Consider the following 19,849-nt stretch of genomic DNA (forward strand, 5'->3'; position numbering starts at 1 on the left):
AGAAGGATGGCTGGATGCTCACACACACGTGTGAAGGGACAGGGCTGAACAAAAAGTGTGGGTAACCTGGGTTTCATTTCCTACACTAGGATACAGTCCTTGGTCCTGCTGACATTTTGGGAAGAATAATGAATTCCTCTTTTTTTTTTTTTATTTATTATGACAGGATCAAAGTCTGTGCTGAGTAACTGGTGGGCTGGCCCGGAGGAGAGCAGTGCAGAGCCCCTGGTGTCCAGCAGTGCCGAGGAGGGGGTGACCCCCAGCACTGCCAGCGAGCAGCAGGAGCGGGACGGGGATGCCCAGGCTGGGGAGGGCTCCCCACTGCCCCCACTGAGCCCTGCCCTGGCACAGCAGGAGCCCTGGGACAGCTCAGCACCACACAGGTATGGCCTTCCCTGCTTTCTCTCTGCTCACTCACTGTCCATGCTCCGGAGGCTGCGGATCAGCCAGGCTGCTCGGGGCACTACAGCCCAAAGCCCTCACCTGTCCTGTGGGACCTTGGACCTGTGCTGGGGGTTCAGTGGCTTCAGGTACCTCCCTCGGTCTGAGCTGGCCGAGTGAAGGGTGTTTGTTGTTAAAATGCAATAGCTGTTCTTCAGATGTACACAAATCTTACCCCAGTGGCTCTGTATGGCAAGTACCTGTCACTCACTGAACAGCCTGTTTTGTGTGGACCAGAACTGCCAGTTGGTTCAACCTTTTGGCCATTTGTCTGGAAATAGAAAAGGAGGGAGAACAAGGACAGGGCAGTGCAGCCCCATGTCCTGTGGTGCCCTGTGACAGTGTGGGGCTGTGTGGCCAAGGACTGCAGTGCCAGAGCAGTGACTGTGACATCCAGCACAGCCGGATTGTCGGCCTTGCAACGCCCTCATGAGACAGGGAAGTGCATCCCCATCCCAGCAGGGCAGTGCCCACCCAGAGATGGTCCCTGGGGCTGGCCCAGGTCCCTCCTCGTGTCCTTTGCCAACCACTGGCACCCCTTCCCAGGTCCCCACTGGGGTTTCAGTGGGACATCAGGCAGCGACCACACACAGAGGGAACCAGTGCTTTTACCCCTGGAGAACAGGGGTAAAGGGCTCCTGGGGAACCAGTTCTCCTCTTCTGCCACTTGGCTGAGTTTTTCCATCCTGGCTGTTCGCAGCTTTTAAACCTGTTCAGTGCTTCTGTTCCCCCAGCATTCCTGGTCCATGGTCTCGGTGCTGACGTCAGGATTAGTTGGAGCGTTAATAGGTGACAGCTGAGCAGAAACCGGCACTCCTGTAACTTTATCATCTCACATTTGCATCGGGCTCTGTTGCTCGCTATGGAAACATCGCCTAATTTACATGTAAATAGCTTTTCCCCCGTGTTTCCTTTGTATCACACCTGTTAATCACGGCGGCCGGGGGAGTGCCGGTCCTGCCGGGGCAGGGGGAGCTGAGCACCGGCAGTTCAGCCTTGTGTTCTGTCCCTGGCCAGGCCTGGCTGTGCCGAGGCTGGGGAGACGTGCAGGGAAATCACACACGAGCTGAACCCACGGCAGGGAGGGTCCCTCCCCGTGATGCCGAGCTGAAAGCTGCCCTTCCTCAAGGCCGGGGGAAGTGGGGTCACCACTGCTGGCTGTTTCTGCAGCAAAGATACGGGTTTTGGTTTGTTTTACCTGAAAATTTAAAGGCACATAAGCTGGCAGGAGAGGAGGATCTTGTGGAGGGAGGAGCAGTGGTTCCCTTGTTGTCTTTCTGGCCAGGTGGGCTTTCCAAGGCACCCAAAATTCGGTGTGTACCCTCGAGCCTTGCAAAATAATCACTGAGCTAAAGAACTTGTGGAAAGGCTTCCAAGTGATCAGTGCATGAATGTCAGTTGTATAAGTTGCACAGACCATGAGAATGCAGCTTTCTTTGGTCAGAGTCACAACAGCAATAATTCCAGCCCCTGTGGTTCCCTCTTGCCAAATTCCTACTCTGGCTGCAGAAATGTGCTGACCTTACACCAAGCTCTGTGTACTTGCTGTCTGAAGTCAAAATCTCTGTAACCTGGGCTGTCCCACTGCAGCAGTGTTGTCGCTGTGGCATCCAGAGGAAGCACTGTTCCCTCTCCTGGGGCACTGGGGTCGTTTGTGCACTTTTGGGGAGTTATCTGAAATGAGTGCAAGGGATGGCCTTGAAAGGAGCAGAGACCACGGCTGACTGCAGAGGCAAAACAAAATCCTTGTTGTGTGCCAGGAAGTCACAAGTTTTCATCTTTGGAGCGAATGCCTCTCCTGTCTTACTGCAGAGATGCCAGTCTCTGTTTTTTAAAGAGTTTTGGGCTTTTTTCCCCCATGGTTAAGAGTTGGCAGGTCATGTGTTAGCTCTGGATGAGTTCAGCCTCATTTCCAGGTGCCTTCCCCAGCTAAAGGAGTGGTTACTCTGACATCTGGATGTTTTCACAAGCAGACCCACGTGAGCCTGGGCTTTGTTTTCTGGTGATCAGCCTCCACCATGTGGGGGCTCGTTGGGCTTGTGAAGGCACCAGGACTGCCCTCCCGACAGCCCCAGCCCTCGGTCGGAGCTGCTGATCCGAGGGGAAAGGCTCCGTGTCCTCTTACCATTCCTTACAGCACCCAGCCCTTTCTTTGAGCCTTAAACCCAGGGGGAGAGAGGCTGGGGGAGAGGGTCTCTGAGAATTAGTGCAGAGAAAGATGATGACTATTTTAAGGCCTGTACTGAGGGGGTGGAAAAAGGCAGAGCTTATGCCAGTGCTGCTTCAGCTGCATTGAGGGGGACTTAGCACAGATGGATTGTGCATTACAAAATGTAACACATAATTCAAGCTGTCAGCTTAATCAGACTGTTTCCAGGAAGCAACCTGTAAAAGAGAAGGACCTCTTGTTTGCTGACCTCTGATCCGTAGCCTGCTGCAGATTGTCATACATTTTGTTTTTCTTTATGTTGGTGTCCCTTCCTTCCCCTTCCCTTTTTATTATTGTATCCCTCTCGAGTGGCACCCTGGAAGGACCACCCAGCGGGAGGAAAACAATGGGAAACGAGCCTGCCGCTGGAATACAGGGTTTGTAAGGCTGGGGGAAAAGAGAAAGCACTGTTTAACTGCCTATGTGATCTCCCGGGTATTGTTTTGCTTATTAAATGTCTAGGAAACTCGACCAAAGGCACGGCAGCTCCCACTTAATTGTTCACTGTTGCCCAACACTCCGAGGGAAAGCACAGCTTTGGGGACAGCTCAGCCCGAGGGCGAAAACGCTGCGGGTTTTTGTGCTCAGAGCTGCTCAGCCGGGGCACTGCCAGCCGGGGTTAACCGTGGAAACGTGTCGGCTCCTGCACACGGAGCAGAGAAATTAAACTCCCTCCTGCCCCAGCTGGGGTGTTCATCGCTGGTGGAGACCTGGGCTGGGAGCCCCACAAAGCGGCAGCCGGGGCCCTGAATAGCCATTTACACCCCTGGTCCGGGATTAGCCGCCGCATTGTTTCAGTGGTTAAGTCCTCATTTGCATCATTATAGAGGTGCAGCCTCATCAAAACCCCTCTGAGGTCCCCGGGCTGTCCCCATACCTGTAGGTGGTCACCAGATTTGTTTCGATTGTGGAGGTGAAGGAATTAAACTGCTCGGCACAGGGGTAATTTCCATGTGGCATCTCAGCCCATGGGCTGATTTTTTGCTGGTTTGTTTGCTCGTGTGTTTGTTTTTTTTTTTTTTTTCCCCTTCCTACACAGCTCGGGCAGTGTGGTTTTGCTGTTTGCTTTGAAAAGCTCAGACGAGGGTGGTTTTTTTTTCCAAGGGCTGCAACGGGAATGTATTTACAATACCTGTGCACTTCGGGTGGCTCCAAGCCCTGTTTGTCTATCCCGGGATGCTGGCAGGGCATCCCGGCCCTCCGGAGGCAGAGAAACACAGTAACTCCAGAGACTTCTCAGCCAGTCACTCCTGCGATCTGCAGCGCGAGTCTCTGGACAGGGAACATGATTTCGAGAAGCAATTCTATTTTTCTACGAGGCAGGAGATGCACGTGGCCTTTAAAAACAGCAAAAGTGCGTTTGGTTTGTTTGTTTTGTTTTTTTTTTCCCAGTGCATATGGCACAAGGACAAGCAAGAATTAGTTGGGTTTTTTTCAGTCTCTTTAACGCAGGAACGAAAACAATTTCCATTCTGTCTTGCTTAGCTCCCGTCTAGACCTTCCTCCCGTCGCAGGCTCCGCAGTGCTCAAGTGCTGGCAGGATCGGGGCACTCGTGAGTGCTGAAGGAGGGGCTCTCTGCAGATACCTGGCTCTCCTGCCGAGGCTGATACGCCTGCCGGCACTAATACCTTGTTGTGTCTCCTGAATGGTTTCTTAGGGACAAACACTTGTGGAGTTAATTGGAATTCACTCCACTGTGAAACTTCACTGGAGCAACTGGAAAAACAAACATCTTTGGCAAACAAGGTTGCAGCGCTGAGGTTTTCTACGTTAAAAGACGAGCCAGGGGCAGTGGGTGCTCAGGGGCAGTGGGTGCTCGGCTGTGCCCTGTGGAGTGAGGCCTCAGGGCTGAGATAGGGATGCAGGAAAGGTGAGGTGTGTCTGGATCCTGAGCCTCAGGACAGGGACAGACACCGTGACACTGGTGACCCCGGCCCAGCTTCCTCACGTCTGCAGAAGTCACAAGTGGCTTCTTACAGTTCCCACTCTGAGCATTTTCGAAGTAAAAAGTGGTAATCAATGACAAACGTGTGATGGCTTTTCCCACCCCCTTGTCCAGACCAAGGAGTCTCACGTATGGGGTGTCCCACTGACGGTGCTGGCTTTGTTCCTCAGGGACACAGAAGTGCTGCAGAGTCACCTGAGCCACCATTCCCTGTTCCTGGAGCAGCACCGGGCTCGGGCCCCGGAGGGAGCAGCAGAGATGTCTGATGACCTGCTGGCTTTGGAGGCACAGGACAGCCAGGTGGGCACCCGCACCTTAGAATATGTAATTTTGGCTTTTTTGGCCCGTGGCGGTGACTTCTTTCTCTGAGGGCTTTAGGGTGTTCTGGGAGCCCCACTGGGTGGTGGTGTGCACAGCTGGGCTGCAGGGGAAGGTGCAGAAAGGGGCCTTTGAGCTCCTGATGTACAAATGGAGCTGTTGAGTCTGTCAGCTCCATCCCTGTCGGCACCTCTGGTCCGAGGCAGGTTGGTGATGACCAGCAGCAGGTCCAGCTTCCTCGTCTCTGATCACTGAACCACGTCTGTCTTCTGTTCTAACTCACTGTCACATCAGTGAGGAGGGAGCAGACGCAGGACAATAAAATTTTCACCTGAATCCAAAGCGTTTTGGCTAGAAATCAGTTACAGATCAGTTAGGAAACCTGGAGTTCTCTGAGGTTCCTCCTCAGCACCGGAGGCTCATGGTGTTGTTAAAGAGCTGTTTACTGAACGCTGAGTTGGAGCAAAACATCGAGTAGATTTCACAGACTCAAGTCCATATTTTGTGTCCCAAAACAAAAGCCAGAGGAACACCCTGCAAGTAGGGTAATTTAACACCTAACAGAAACCCACTGGATTTCCCTGGGAAGTACAGATCAGCCTGAAGGTACGTCGGGGAACGCTCCAGGTGGAGAATAACGGGCTGTGGCTATTCTTGTTTTCAATGCTGCAGGCTCTGCCGGTGCTGAGAGAGGCCCTTCCAGGGGAGCGTGGGGATGGGTCACCTGTCCAGGGTGAGGAGTCATCCTGCAGTTTGCCATCGATCCCGACAGACGGCGGGGAAGGGGAGCAGGAGGAACGCGCTGCCCGGCTCACCGGCACGGGAGAACCAGGTAACGGTGTCACAGGGCTGGCCCCATCCCCAGGTTCCTGCTCTGGACATGGGTGTGTTCTGCCCAAATCCACAGGGGGCTGTGCCATAGCCACTGGCAAATTAGTGTGGATTTGTAATACATTTGGGGGATTTTTCCTAAATATCTCAGCATCGCTTGTCATTCCGGTTACTTCCCAAAATCAGTGATACCTGTGGTGGTGGGACTTTCTTCAGGAGTTAAAAAGCCAAGCCCTGTGGTGTGTGCACAAGATCTGTGGGTGTGCACATGTTTACAAAGCATCTCCCGTTTAGAAACTGGATGATGTATTCGCTGCCTTTTGTTACTAAGCCAGATTGCAGAAGGACTTACCAAAAACGGAAGGGTTCATGGAGGGGGAAGTGTGCAGGCCTATTTCCCAGCTCAGGAGGTGAAGGTGTCTGGGAATCCAGTTAATTTCTGTGGCTAAGGAAGGAATATATCAGTGCAGTGAGGGCAGCTCACTCGCTCTGCCCTCGGAGCATCCCTTCCATCCCAGGCTGGGCACAGTTAGGCTGCCCTGCTCTTTACACAGCAAATGCAAACACGCTGCTTCAGGTCTCCTAAATTCATGCAACTGTTATTTGCAGAGGTGGCACAGACTTTGATTTAAGCTGATTTCCACGGTGGGTGTGATCCCCTCTGCTGCTGCTGGACAGGAGCGCAGCGTTGCCGCGGGTTTGTTTCCCAAATCCCATCGGGTCTCCAGTTCTTTAAGATGTTTGGTTGGCTGGGCCTTGTCTGGGGAAGCTACAGAGAGGCAGGGCGGCTGTGGCACGAGGTGAGTTCCCAGTAATGGATAGTTTAGATCAATAAAGAAGAGATAACAAAGGTGAGAAATTAAAGGGAGTGGGGCTCAAAAGCAAACAAACGGATCTGATCGCCGCCGCTTTGAAAGGGTTTCATTACGGCGCGTTCACATCCAGGAGTCACAAGCTCGTGTGAAGATGAGAGCAGGGAAGAAAGCTCAGTGGAAAAGATTCCCATTACAGGTGGAAGGGGTGGCTGCATATTAACCTCGAGCCCAGCATCCAGCCTGATTATCCAGTCAGACCGTGGTGGTTCGGTGCTGCGGGGCCGCTCACAGGGGGTACATTCAGCCGCTGCACACGGAGCGCAGAGAGGAAACGTCAGATCAGACAGCCCAGCTCACACTGCCACAAACCAAGGCGCCTGTTTGATTCCTTGTAGTCCTGTTGCACACTCAGACCGTGTGGATATCCAGCCGTCGAGCCTTTCGGGGCCGGGATGGGTGTTACGGGGTCAGTCTCTGTGGGGAAGATCCAGTAATTATTGGGCAAACCACACGTGTTCCTGGTTTGATTCCCTCCTCGAGGAGTTGACTGGAGTTGTTAGAACAAGTGTGGGGCAGAGCCCTGCTGGTGGGAGCTGTGCCTGTGCCAGCCAGGAGCCGTGGCTGTGCCTCCTGTACCAAAACTGCCTGAGAGCACAAATTTTGGGCAATAAGGCTTTACCCTGCTCTGTCCCCCTGCCCAGCTCCCTCACGCTGTGGTGTGGCCTATGAGTGTGTCAGGGAATTCTCCGTTGCAGATTTTCCTGCCAGGGACCCCGGGGGGCTGTTCCATGTCAGTCAGACAAGAGCCACGTCCTGGTGATCATCCCCCTTCCCGATCTCTCCCAACTCTCTCACAGAACAGACATGCAAACACAAATGCTTCCTATGTGTAAAAATGGCACTAAACTCCTTAACCAAACCCAGTAACTGCAGTTTACATCCATCCCTTCCGAGGGTGCTGTGTTGGCTGTTCTGCAGCCACGTCGTCCCCAGGAACGAGGCTTCTCACCCCTCACTTGAAAGCCGAGTTGCTCCTTTCAGACACGATTCATCTTCAGCCCATGATCTTCTCCAGGCTCCTTGTTGTGCTCCCGCTCCTCCCTGCCAGCCAGCTGCTCTTTCCTTTTTATCATCATTATTTGCTGTGGCCCCAGAGCTCTGAAGTTTTCTGTGCCTAAAATAGAAGCAGTGGCTTTTGGGCTGGAACGACTCGTTCCAGGGTTTTAGTTGAACTGACACTTGATGTCCATCCATATAAGATTATTTTGCTGTGCGACTTTTTCTGTGCTTAAGGGATACAAATTTTGGGGTGGTTTGTTTTTTTTTTTTCAGTATTTGCTGAGCTCTTGAAGCTTTGGTTTGAAACACCAGAAGCCTTTTGAGGCTTTGGGGTTCGATGGACTTTGCTGTGGGAGCCGTGTGGACGTGCTTCCGAGCGGCCTTTGGGATGGCACTTTAGGAATGCTTCTGGGCTTTTGGTTTTTTAAAAAGAGAACCAAAATATTTATTTAATATTCTGTGAATATTCCTGAAGTATTTGTGTTGGCTTTTTAATGCCTGCGGGGGAGGAAGGAGGTGGCTGCAGGGAAAGGGATTTGGGGTGTGGGATGTCCCTCAGAGACAGCCTGGGCTGGTACCTGGAGCTCCTCTGCACAGAGGCTTGGGCAGGGATCTGCTGAGCACTTCCCACCTGGAGCAGGACACGGGAGCTCTGAACACCCTGTCTGTGGTCAGCTGGGGGCGTGGGGGCACCGTAACTCGCAGCACGAGCGTGGGTTTGTTCCTGGAGCCCTGTCCGGAGCCTGTGGAAGGCTGTGCAGGGATAACTGGCTTTAAAAGGATCATATCTGGTGCACGGTCTCGCCCAGAGAGGAGCTGGGCTGATAACAGCCATCTCCTTTGATACCAGGTTATGTGAGGATACAGGGGGATATCTGGGCTCCTTCTCATCTCCTCCGAGGACGCTTTGTTTTTTATCAGGGAAGACGCGCAAAAGAAATTGTTCAGCTCTTTGGCTGTTCCTGAGGTAGGTGAATAATGTGAGATTAAAAAGGATAAAAATCCATTATTTCTTGTTTTGCTGGATGGCTGCTTAAGAGTCTCATTTATGAGTAGGAAATTGCTGATTTTATTGAAGGGGCAGGCTTGTTAAATCTTTAACAAAACCAGATTCTCTCTCTCTCCCCCCTTCATTTGTGTCTCTGATTTGAACAGACATTAAGGCTATGCAGGATTTGAATAAAAATGGTGTAACTGCTCCACTCATTGGGCTTTGCTTTCCCAACGGCCTGTGTGTCACCTTCCAGGTCCCCTCCAGGTGTAAAATATCCAATATAGGAACAAGGAGGAAAAGCCCTCTGAAGAAGAAATAAATTAGCCCTTCTTTATATACCCTAAGGGAACATGAAAGAGCACCAACCCGATCCTGCTTCCCTTTCCAGGCCACCTTTAATGAGCCAATAATCCTGCCAGCGCTCTGCCCACGCCCACGCCTCCTTCCCCATGGGCTCCTCCTTTGAGCTGGAGGCTCAAAGGTTCCCAGGCTCCTCTTGGAGTGCACTAATAAAGGCATTAATAAGTCTCACCCAACTTTTCCCTTCGTTTGATATCTTCCATTCGCTGTGATGGAGGAAGTGCCTCCCTGTGCCACAGGCCGTGGCTGCTGGGGCTGCCAGAGCTGCCCTGGGACAGCGCCAGGCTGGATGCTGGGCTTAAATCAGGCTGGGGGACACCCTCCAGGAGGGGGTGTTTGACACTGAGGTTCCTAAAAGACCCCAGAGGCTTTTTAGAGTTGTGAATTCTGGGTGGAAACTCTTCCATCTTTAAGCAGAGGCAGCAGCTTCTAAAGGCATCCTCAGTGGGTTGCCTGAGTCCACTGGGCAGCCCAGAGTCTCCTGGTGGGAGGGAAACACTGTACTGTGGAGGATTGTTTATAAGAACATTTATCCCTTTATTTAATTTAAAGGATGAGGACATACCTGTTGGTGTTTGACTGCAAGCGCAGTGGTCAGTGTGAGGAGGGTGGAGGAGCTCGTTCCTCTGTGCATGAGGTTTTCCCAGGAAAACCAGCAACCTGGAGATCTACCTTTCCCATTTCCAGGCAGACAGGGTCAGATATGCAAAGTAGCCTTTTTAAAGTGGGATTTGTGCTTGAGCATCGTGTGCTTTGGAAACAAATATAAAGATGAGCAATTGTCTGACTCCAGTGAATGAACCCATTTGCTTCTGCCTGTTTATTTTAAATAGATCTTTACAGAATGGAAATGAGATCCATGGAGCAGGGGGGAAAAGGGAAGAAAGGAAAGTGTGGATCAAAGGCTTTGAAATAGTTGTTTGGTTTGCCCTTTAAGTCATAAAAATCCCAAGACACATCTAATCCAATTTTTATTGAATTTATTTATTTATTATTGTCTAATAATTTGTCTAATTCAAGAGAATGGTTGAAAACACTGAGACATCAAATAATATTGAAAGAACTGTAACATTTCAAAATAATCTACATTTAAGGGGATGGAGAAAAGAAATAACCTTGCTTCTGATTAAAGTAAATGGGAACTTGGGGATTAAATAAAAAAAAAAAAAAGTAAAAATGCTCCAGAAACCCTTTAAGCTTTGCTTAGAGTTGCCATGATCCAAAACAGTTCTGTAGAGAAGCTCCGTGCTTGCTCCTTTTTCTGAAACGAGGCAAAAGGTGTGTAAAACTTTCCCAGTTTGGAAGAAATCCCCATCACAGCCTAATTGCTGGGGAGGGAGTGCTGTTTCCCTGGTTTGAGCTGATTTCCACTCCACCAGGAGCAGACCCTCTGGAGGCAGCTGCCATTGCTGCTGCTCTGCTCACAGCACAGCACCCCTTGAAAAACTGGAGCTGTGCTGCTGTGGTGGGATCCAGCTGTTGGGATTGGGGTGTTCACAGCTCCTGTTTTTCCTGCCCAGGTCGGGATATGGACGATGACAGTTCCAAAGCGAGTGACAGCCGGGAGGCACCTCTGGAAACCAGCTCTTCATCGGATGGAATAGTCCTTCCCTTCTCCAGGTAAGGGCTTTGGATCTGTAACATTGGAAATGCTTCCACAGCACGAGAAACGCTGACAGGAAACCACCGAAGCTCCCGTGATTTTTTTTTTTTTTTTAATTGTTGGTGGGTTTTTTTCCACTTGAACCTGGGTTGAAGTCTGTGTTTCCGTTCACGGAACAGAACACGGGGAGTCTGAACACCTCAGGAACTGTCTGTGCCAAAGCCAGGTGTGGTCTGGCAGCTGCTGTTCCTTGTCTAAGGCTCAGTTGACACCTCGGTGAACCCCGGCTGAGCATGTCCAGCTGCTTTCAGGGGCCGGACGGGGAGGATCAGGAGAGGGGCAGCCAGGGAGCCAAGTGTGCCAGCACTGAGGAGGTGGGGTTCTGCTCTGCGTGTCTGAGGTGTAAACCAGGTGTAACTGATGGTGCTGCCCGTGGGCTCAGGGGGGTTATATTTGATACTGGCCGTTTAGAACGTGCCTTTCTGGTTTCCAGCGGAGGGTGTTAATTCACCTGAGGGGTGCAGGGTGTGCTGGTTTCATTAAAAAAGGAGAGAAAAGGTGGTTTGTGTGTTTTAACCTTTGGCTCCATGGGCAGTGCTGTTGGATGCTCCCTGTGCTCGTCACTGGCGTGGGACAGGGATCAAATTGGTGCTTGGGAAGCAGCAGAAAATGAGGATAATGCAGCCAGCTCCTGGAATGCTGGCCAGGCTTTTGGTCCTTCCCTGCCCCTGTTGGAGCAGCCCAGCACATGGGTGCTGGAAAACCACCTGTGGTGACACTGGGGAACGGACTGCAGGGCCTTCAGGCAGGTTATGAACTCCTCCCTCCTCCATGTCCATGACATGGAGCTTCCTGGAGGGTTTTTTAGGTTGCTGTGGGTGAGGCCAGTTCCAGTTCTGCACTTGGTGTTAGGATGACAGTGTTTCTAGAATTCAAGCCCAGTAAATACAGGCTGTAACCAAGTATCGATGAACGGCGTTCCTGCTTTTGTGTGGGATTAGTTCTTACTGTCTCAGATTCAAGTTTTTTCTCCTCTTTTAGATCTTTTTGGGACTATGAGAATGGTGTTCCTCATGCTATGAAATGCAAGGGTGCTCCTATAGCTGAGTTTTGGAAGTGTTAAATGTTAGCCCTTCCCTGAAGCCTAGAACAGCAGGAGGAGCAGGATCGGGCCCTGAGAACTTGCTTAAAGGATCACTGAATCTGAATGAAATGCGTAATGTAAAATGAAATATTTCTTATTTAAAAAAAAAAAAATCCTCTGCAAGCTTTATCCCCACTGCTGCTGCACTGCTGGCTAATGGTGCCTCCAGCCACGTCTGACTTGATCAGATGCTGTTTGGTTTTTTTGCATTTTTCTTTTTTCCTCCAAATTCCTGTTTGTGGTAGATTTCAAATCGTTCCCTCTGCCCTATAATTTCAGGCCTTTCGGTGCCCGGCGGCAGCACACGTCGTGCACCGATAGGTGATGATGCTGCCTTGAAAAAAACCCATAATAAATCTCTTACAGTGGCTTAGAGTTGGCTTTTCTAAATGACTCAAAGCCAGCGCAGCCTTCCCAGCGCGGGGTTTGGGAACAGCCCCTTGCCTTTGGACGCCCAGCCTGGAGCCGGAGGGCGGCCGAAGGAGGGAGGAAGAGGGAGAGATGTTTGCAGCCAGGCCGTGCCGCGGTTCCTGGGCTCCCCTGCAGCCACTCCTCGGGCTTTATTGCTTTCACAAGTGGTCTCAAACCCACTACTTGAGAATAAACATCCCTGCGAGCTCGGCCGTGGCACTTTATAAATTCTCCTTTGCCGCGTTTTGTCACTGAGCTGATGAGTGACCCCGGCGCAGACCCCGCCGGACCGGAATAAAAACCGTGGCTCCTCTGATGTCCCCCAGACAATAATTATCATGTGCCAGTTAAGCCCAAACTACAGCTGAGGGATTTTACTTTAAAGCGGAGGCTCGGGCGCAAAAATGCATTTATAGCTCTTTGTCTGGCACCTCATTATGTGTGGGCCTGATTCATTAAGTAATTGGTTTGCAGTTGTTTACATGAGTATTAAGGCTTTCTATTCAGCAGCCTTTGAGATACACATTGTGCAAATGTTGCATGTTATGAATGCGGAATGAGGGGCCGGGGCCCGGCCCTATTGGCTAAACACTGCGCGCTGTTGAAAAGCAAGAGAAAGACATTGGGTGCTGCTTTGCATAGCAATGACTTTCTTAATAAGCTTTACAGATTGATACACACAAGCTATAAAAGATGCAAAGAGATACTCTTAGCACATTTATCCATGCTCGTTTCACTATTATGGGCCTGGAGAAGGGAAGAATTGAGGGCTTTCATACTCGGGTTTTCAGTGCGTGTCTTCAGTGCATGAGACTTAATAGAATCCGATGTTTATTGTATTATAAATCATGGGGAAGTAGGCAGATCTGCAACAGTTTATTATTAAAGATTCTTTCAATGTAAATCTTTTTCTGCCATTGTATTTCCTACAGCAAAATCATTTTGTGGTTGAGTGGGGATGAAAGGCATAATGTACGACGGAGTGAGTCTTAATAGGAAACTGCTCTCCGAGTAAAGACCACTTGTTCCCTTTTGTTCGGCGGTGCATGCCAGAGCTTCCTCCTCTCCTCCCGCAAACGCCGCCGGCTCTACCTCCGGCGAGGGACCTGCTTGTCCCTGGCCTCCTCCGCTTTCCCGGGGGATGTTTCCCCGCACGCAGACGCACCTTTGGTTGGCAGAGCGGGCGTGTTTCGGCGGGGCAGAGGCGTCAAACCCCGCGCTCCTGGGGGGAGAAGGCATCAGAAGTCAGGGCCGAGCCGCGGCCGAGCGCAGGCGGGCGGCCAGCGATGTGTGTGGCATTCCGGGGGGCTGTAGCGATGGATGCGGCCAGTGGAGGTCACTCGTTTTCTGGGAATCCCCCGTTTTATTTTCCTTTGGCTCGTTTGGGCTGTCTCGTTTCAAAATAATCTGGAGATTAAAGATGCGTTATCAGCCGAGAACCAAAGCGGGGTGTGGATTTGTCCGGACGCCAACACGGTGTAAAGTGCTGTAAACTTTGATTAATCTGCTCAAGGACTCCGGGGGGGTCTCTGAAGGCTGGTTTTTAGCCGAAAGGAGCCGTTTTACCCAACACAGATGTAGTGACATGCAAATAGAAGCTGGCAGAGTCTAATTCATCTCTTAATTACTCTCTGGGCGATGTTTAACGTGGCCCCGTTGGCTTTGGCCATCGGGGGGCACTCGGGCTCTGTGCATCCCCTGCCTCCCCCCTGCCCAAACCAATCCTGGCTCGGAAATCTCTGCTGTCTCCGAGGAGAGTTCCCAGAGGTTTGGGGCTGGGAGTGCTCAGGAGATGCACAAGTGCACTTCTCCTGGAAATACAGAGAAAGTGGCATTGTGTGGGTCTGGATTCCTGAGAGGTGCACCCAGAATCCAGCCAGGATCTGATTGTTTCATCGCCCCGACGTACTCTGTTGTCAAATGGCTTCTGTAAGAAGCTGACTGAGAATTCCAGCCCGATTTTCCCACTGTCACAGCTGTTTCTGTGAGCTTTGTTTCCTCCCCCTGAGCACCCAGCTGTTGCAGAGGCAGCGATGTTGTGGTGGCGATGCCCTGCCAGGTCTGTGGGGAGAGGCACCGACATCTGCCCGCTGAGGACAGAAGGAATAGTGAATTTTTTGGCAGTGCCCCTGCTCTCCTGCACAGCTCCCTCGTAGCGCTGTGATATGTCTTTGTGTTAGTGGGGTTTTCTGTTTCAGCCTGGTGGATCTAAACAGAGAACGGTCTCAGACGCAGCTCGATAGAAATCTCTGTGTCCTAAAATAAAGGTCATGCTACTTACAGTGTAATTACTGAAATTCAGTGTTATCACTCCAATTCCGGTGTGATGAATGGACTTTTGAGTCTACACTGACTCTGTAAATGTGTGTAGTATATGGACTGTATATATTTGGCTTTCCAGGGCGGGGAAATCTCTTGGCATTTGGGATTTCCCAAGTTGTTTTGTTGTCTTTTTCACTTGACACTAAAAAAGAGAGGTTCAACAGGTGCTCTAGCAAAAAGGTAATCAGGTCAAAGTAAAAATTTTCTGCTGTTTTCCAGCAAGCCCCCTCAATTAACGTGGCTCTTGTTGTCCTGGTATTTTCCTCTTCATATTAATTTTCCGTATGGAGGAAAAAAATATTCTCTTGGAGCTTTTTAATTTCTTACTGTTGCAGCATCTTCAATACAAAAAAAAAGAGCCTGTTTCATCAGAGAAATGGAGAGATTAAAAGGCCCTTTGAAGTGAAACTGGTTTGGGTTTTTTTCTTTGTTAGGGCCTGGGTTGAGTTTGGAATTATTTTAGGGGAGAAGCAAATGTGTAAATGGCTCTGGGAGGGTCAGGCCGGGGGATTAGTCGGGGCGGTGGAAGGGGCCTTGCTGCGTTTGCACCCCGGACGTTCCCGGCGGGCTCTGTGGTCATTGTGTGCTCCCTGCTCGCTGCAGCTGCATCTCACAGCTTCACCCGGCACTCCAGCCCTAATTCCAGGATTCACTGGCAGCGTTTTCCAGCCTTGGTTTGGGGGAGCTGCCATTTCCCATCTGGCCTCTCCGACGTCCTCGCTCCGTTTGCCGTATCCCCGCGGCATTTCCCTGTGCCGACGGCTCCTTGCTGGCTCCCTGTTCCTTGTCTCCCTCTCTGGGGATGGCTGTGTCGTGCCACCACCCGGCTCTGGGCTGTCTGGGGACACCTGTCTCCCCCCCTCCCCTGTCTTTCTCTTTGTGGGAAGCTGGCTTGGCAGCGGGAAGGTCTCCAGACCTTCCTACAGCCATGGTGGTCCTTCTCCATCAGACCACCAGCCTTTGGCCGTGCTTGGAGGACCAAATCCTGCAGCCCTGGGTGGTCCTGCACTGGTGGTCCCTTGGTGGTCCTTGGCAGGGTGTCGGTGTTGGGCCCAAATCACTGACCCACTGGTGTTTGTTCTAGGATTGAAGCATGGAGAGAAGTGGGACAAAAAGTCCCTCCTGGGGACCTCCTGGCATGGCTGAATAACAGAACCCCCTGCTCCCTTCCCAGCAGCGGGCCAGGACGTGGCCAGAGGGGAAGCAGTGGCTGCTGCTGCTGCTGCCTGAGCTCCTGCTCAGCCACTGGGAGCTGAAATGGTTCCCGTGCCAGCTGCCCCAGGAGGCACCTTGCCAGCTGGAGCTCTGCAACAAGTGGCTTTTTGCTCCACACCCAGGGGAGAACAGCACAACCCTGCACGTGGAGCAGCACCTCCTGGGGAATGCCGAGGGTCGGGAGATCTCACCCAAGGGAGCAAGAGTTTGGAGTGTTCAGTGTATTCCAGAGGCTCTGGCTTCAAATGCTCGCTGGGAATTCTGTTGAGGGAACGTCTTTGAAGGAGAAGTTGGGCTGTGAGGCAGTGTGGGGTTTGGCTTAGAATGAAAGGGAAAGGCACTGGGATGGTGCGCTCAAGGAACATTGGAGAAACATTTGGAGCCCGACATTTTATAGTTTCTTACTGAATACATTAATAATTAGTGGTATCACTGTGAGTACTTCACTGGTGCTGTCACTTGGTTGCCGTCTTGGTGGAACCTGGGCTGGGTTTAATGTTCTGGGAATTTCTGTCCACAAAGAGGGAGCCTGTGTGCCAACGGCATTCACAGCCTGAGGAGAAGGAATGGGATTGGAACAGTGTGAGCTTTCTCTGGGTTAAAAGGAAGAGTGGCTGCACCCTGGTAGCTGCAATGTATGAAACTCCTGCTTTATGTGTGGCTTTCCAGCTGCAATCCCAAATTCTGACTACCAGGGAGTAACACGAGCAAGGAATCATCCCTGCTTTTTTTTGTCTCCTTCACAGATGCCTCCACAATGCTGAAATGTTTTTAACTCCCCTCTTTAAGGACTTCTGTGTCGGCTGCCAGGTTTTTCCATGAAACACAGCAAATGGCAGGACATTTCAGAGAGCTGACTGAGTCCTGTTGTGGCCGTGGCCACAGCTTCCAGCTGCACCTTGACATTGGCTTACATTTCACTGCTTGGCCCAGTGATGGCCCAAATATCTCCTATTTGATCTTCCTTATTAAAATCAGCTGAAGGTTTATTTTTAGGGCTTCTTGCAGGGCCGTTGCTGTAACAGTTAATTCTCCCCCATCGTTGCCCCCCGTGTGATTATTCCACAGCCCCAACACAATGCACGCGCTGCACACAAAAGATCAAAATGATTCCAGCTTGTTTGAGAGATTCAAAAGGGCCTGTGATGCTCCAGACACAAGAGCAGCCATTTACCAGAGCAGGCTCGGGCTGCACACACATCAAGGTAGATCAAAGGCAGCGGAGATTGCACATTTCCATGGGGCCGGGGGACAGCCGGGAATCGGGAATCCAGCGGGTCCGCAAGGAGCGTGCAGGGAGGAGAAGGGAAGGAAGGAAGTGCAGGAGCAGCACTGGGGTGCTTTCATTTTTGTTTGGATTTTGTCTTTACATACTTTGTGTGCTCTGGAAGGCTGCGAAAGCTCGACAGGGCCCTGCTCCTTTGTACCTGGATTCAGTGCCAGTGTAGATCAGTGCCTTTACCTGGGAATGACTCCAGGAACAACTGCACCAGTGTTCCTGCTGCATGTGGATTTCTCCACCTTTTAGGTGAAGAAACCCTTGATAAAATAGTTATTTAAAAAAAAAGTAGTTATAAAACTTACTGATATTTTTTTAAAACCATCTCACAGTATTTTTTAAAAAGTCACTTTTAATCTGTGACATTGTGCTGATTATTTGAAATCTTTTACAGGACTGAGACACGGAAGGAGAAAGTAACTGCCATAAAATCCAAAGGTAAGAGACAAGTGTTACACTACTGAAAATCAGTGTCCTGTGTAATTTATACTGTAAAAACCCTCCCACAACTACGTTATGACCTGTATAAAGTATGGAGACAGGAAAGAGTGGAATTGCCCTGTCTCAACACAGGAGCCAGCAGGAAGCTGAGGAGAGCAAATTCTAGGACAGAAAGGAGGTGTTTATGGTGCAGGTAGTGTGGAAGGAGTCAAGATCTCTGCAGGGTTTAGTCAAATGACTGTGGACTGCAAGTGGAGGAAACCTAGAGAAGGAGAAACCTGAGGTTTCCTTGGTTTTCCCACAGCAGGGCCACAGCAGGACATGGGTGCAGCTGGATGGTTTTGTCCATTGCCCGGCTGGTTTTGTTCTGAATTGGTGGGTGGACCCTGCATGTTTTCACTCTCCAACATTCCAGTTCTCCCTTTTACCCACCCCAAGGCCCCCTCAGGGGCCTGCAGATGCCTCTAGCTGAGCCTCCTGCCAGCGAGGCAGCTCTGGGAGCCCTTTGCCTGGAGCCCCGCTCCAGATGCTTGGCAGTCTGGAATGGCACAGTCCCAGAGGTGTGGCACTGCACCGAGGTACGGATGCCATCAGCAGTGGCTGCTTTGGTGCCACTTGAAAGGCTCTGACATCCCCAGCCCCGTTCCTGGAGCCATTCCACACAGGAGTGAGTGCCGGGCTCGCTCTGATGTTCCCGGTGAAGCACGGCCCAGGGGGCCGGGATGGAGGATGAAAGATGCAGCTGCTGCATTTGTAGATAAGGTGTTCGTGGAGCTGGTGCCGTCAGAGGCCTTAGCAGAGCCTCAGACACGAGCTGCAGTGTGTGTGTGAGCGTGACAGCCTTCCGCCCTCCGCCGCCTCCATCCCCGGGCCTCATTCCAGGCATCGCAGCTCCCACACTGCCTTTGGAGAGCCAGCAGCCTCTGGAATGGTTGGGAACAGAGAGCACAGCTTTGTCAGCCACTGCAGCCTTGACTTCAGGTGCCACACTTCCCACTGTGTTTTATCCCTGGGTTAAATGAATTTACATATTGAGAAATCTCTCGGGGCACTCTGAATTGCAGGGGGGTTCTGTTGATGTCAGGGAAAGGGTTTGCCAGTTCCCAGAGCTGTCAGTTAAAGCCATGTCTTCTGTGGAGATCAGGCCTGCCCGGGTCTGATCTGATCTCCAAGTGGTGATTTTTTGCTTGTGACGTCACTGCCATGTTTGTGCCAACTCTGTGATGTCATGGCCCGCTGGTGACTTCACCGCGGGGTCAAGTAGCAGCGAGAGAAAGGGGAAGAGAATAGACAAAGCTGCAATTCAGGCAGCAGCTGGTCAAGTAAATTGATTGGAGTGGAAATGTTCTGCCCAGCTACCTTGAGGCACAATGGAGTGGGAGTGCTGAATGAAGCCGCTGTCCGGGCACAGCCGCTCTGCCCCGGGCACCGTGCGGGGCCGGACACACAACCTAGGCTGGGGGCTTCAGACTGCACCTCCTCCGTCAGCCACGGGGCCTGGGGAGAGCTGCCCAGCGGTCGTGCCTGTGACAGAGGGCACCCCCGTGGAAAGGGTTTTACTGCTGTGGTTTCTGTGTCCTCCCCCGCAGCGTTCTGGGGCGAATCCGACGACAGCAGCTCCGAGCTCGAGGCCGCCCTGCGCCCGCAGACCCACAGCGCCCAGTCAGACGACTTCGATGACTTCTATGCTTGAGATTCCCTGCTGGCTTCTGGGGAGAAGCAGAAGCGTTGTTTCAGAGCCCACTCACCCTCACAGTGAGTGTGCTGTGGGCTGAAGCGCTGCTCGTCGCTTTGCGGGCAAAGGAAATGTAAATACCAAATAAACATCACGGGTCCTACACGCTGTACGTAGGTGTGCTCTCTCTGACCTGCTCTGACAGTAACCCTGCCCCCTGAGAGCCCCCTCCTGAGGCTTGTCTGCATTCCACTGTTTGGACTCCAGAGCTAGGAAAGCAGCAGACGAGCATTGTGGGTACGCAGACAGGCACTGCTGGGGCGGGCTGGCTTGTTTGATCTTTATCTTCTTCTGCAACAGATCAAGAAGAAGAAATGCATAAAATGTCCATTTGTAATTCAGCACATTTTGGAAGAGAGCAGCATTTACATGTGTAGAGCCCCAGTGCTTTCCTGCTTTTCCCTGCTTTGTGAAATCTGTGCTGGTGCTGCTGTGTGGACATCACAGTAATTGGATGACTCTAGGAGCTTCATGCATTTTTAATTTCCTTCTTTTCATTCCTTTTATCTAAAATTAAGTTCATTAAACATGAGATTTTCTTTCGAAGGGAGACATATTAAAAAAAAAGCTGTTCATCATGATGACAAGTTCAAAAGCAGAAACCAGCACCCCAATTAAACTGTGCTGCGCCGCAGCCCCACATCTGCCACAGCCACCAATCTCCACACCCTGTCCCTCAAAAACAACTTAAAAATGGTAACAACATTGAATTTGATAAAAACACTT

At 51.3% G+C, this 19,849-nt stretch overlaps 1 protein-coding gene across 2 annotated transcripts in view; it reads left to right on the forward strand.

The window, feature by feature from the left end:
• The window catches only part of KIZ (kizuna centrosomal protein), a 28,553-nt gene extending 9,327 nt beyond the window's left edge, over positions 1–19,226 (forward strand). For both annotated transcript variants that reach the window (XM_017837413.1, XM_017837412.1), the window contains 6 exons: positions 167–383; positions 4,767–4,896; positions 5,587–5,746; positions 10,494–10,593; positions 17,342–17,385; positions 18,978–19,226. In XM_017837413.1, the coding sequence (XP_017692902.1) occupies positions 167–383; positions 4,767–4,896; positions 5,587–5,746; positions 10,494–10,593; positions 17,342–17,385; positions 18,978–19,081 (755 nt within the window). In that variant the 3' untranslated portion in view covers positions 19,082–19,226. The remainder of the gene's footprint in view (positions 1–166; positions 384–4,766; positions 4,897–5,586; positions 5,747–10,493; positions 10,594–17,341; positions 17,386–18,977) is intronic.
• The last annotated feature ends 623 nt before the right edge of the window (positions 19,227–19,849 follow it).

The sequence above is a fragment of the Lepidothrix coronata genome, unplaced genomic scaffold (genome assembly GCF_001604755.1).
Source record: "Lepidothrix coronata isolate B3197 unplaced genomic scaffold, Lepidothrix_coronata-1.0 Scaffold304, whole genome shotgun sequence".
Lineage (NCBI taxonomy): Eukaryota > Metazoa > Chordata > Aves > Passeriformes > Pipridae > Lepidothrix > Lepidothrix coronata.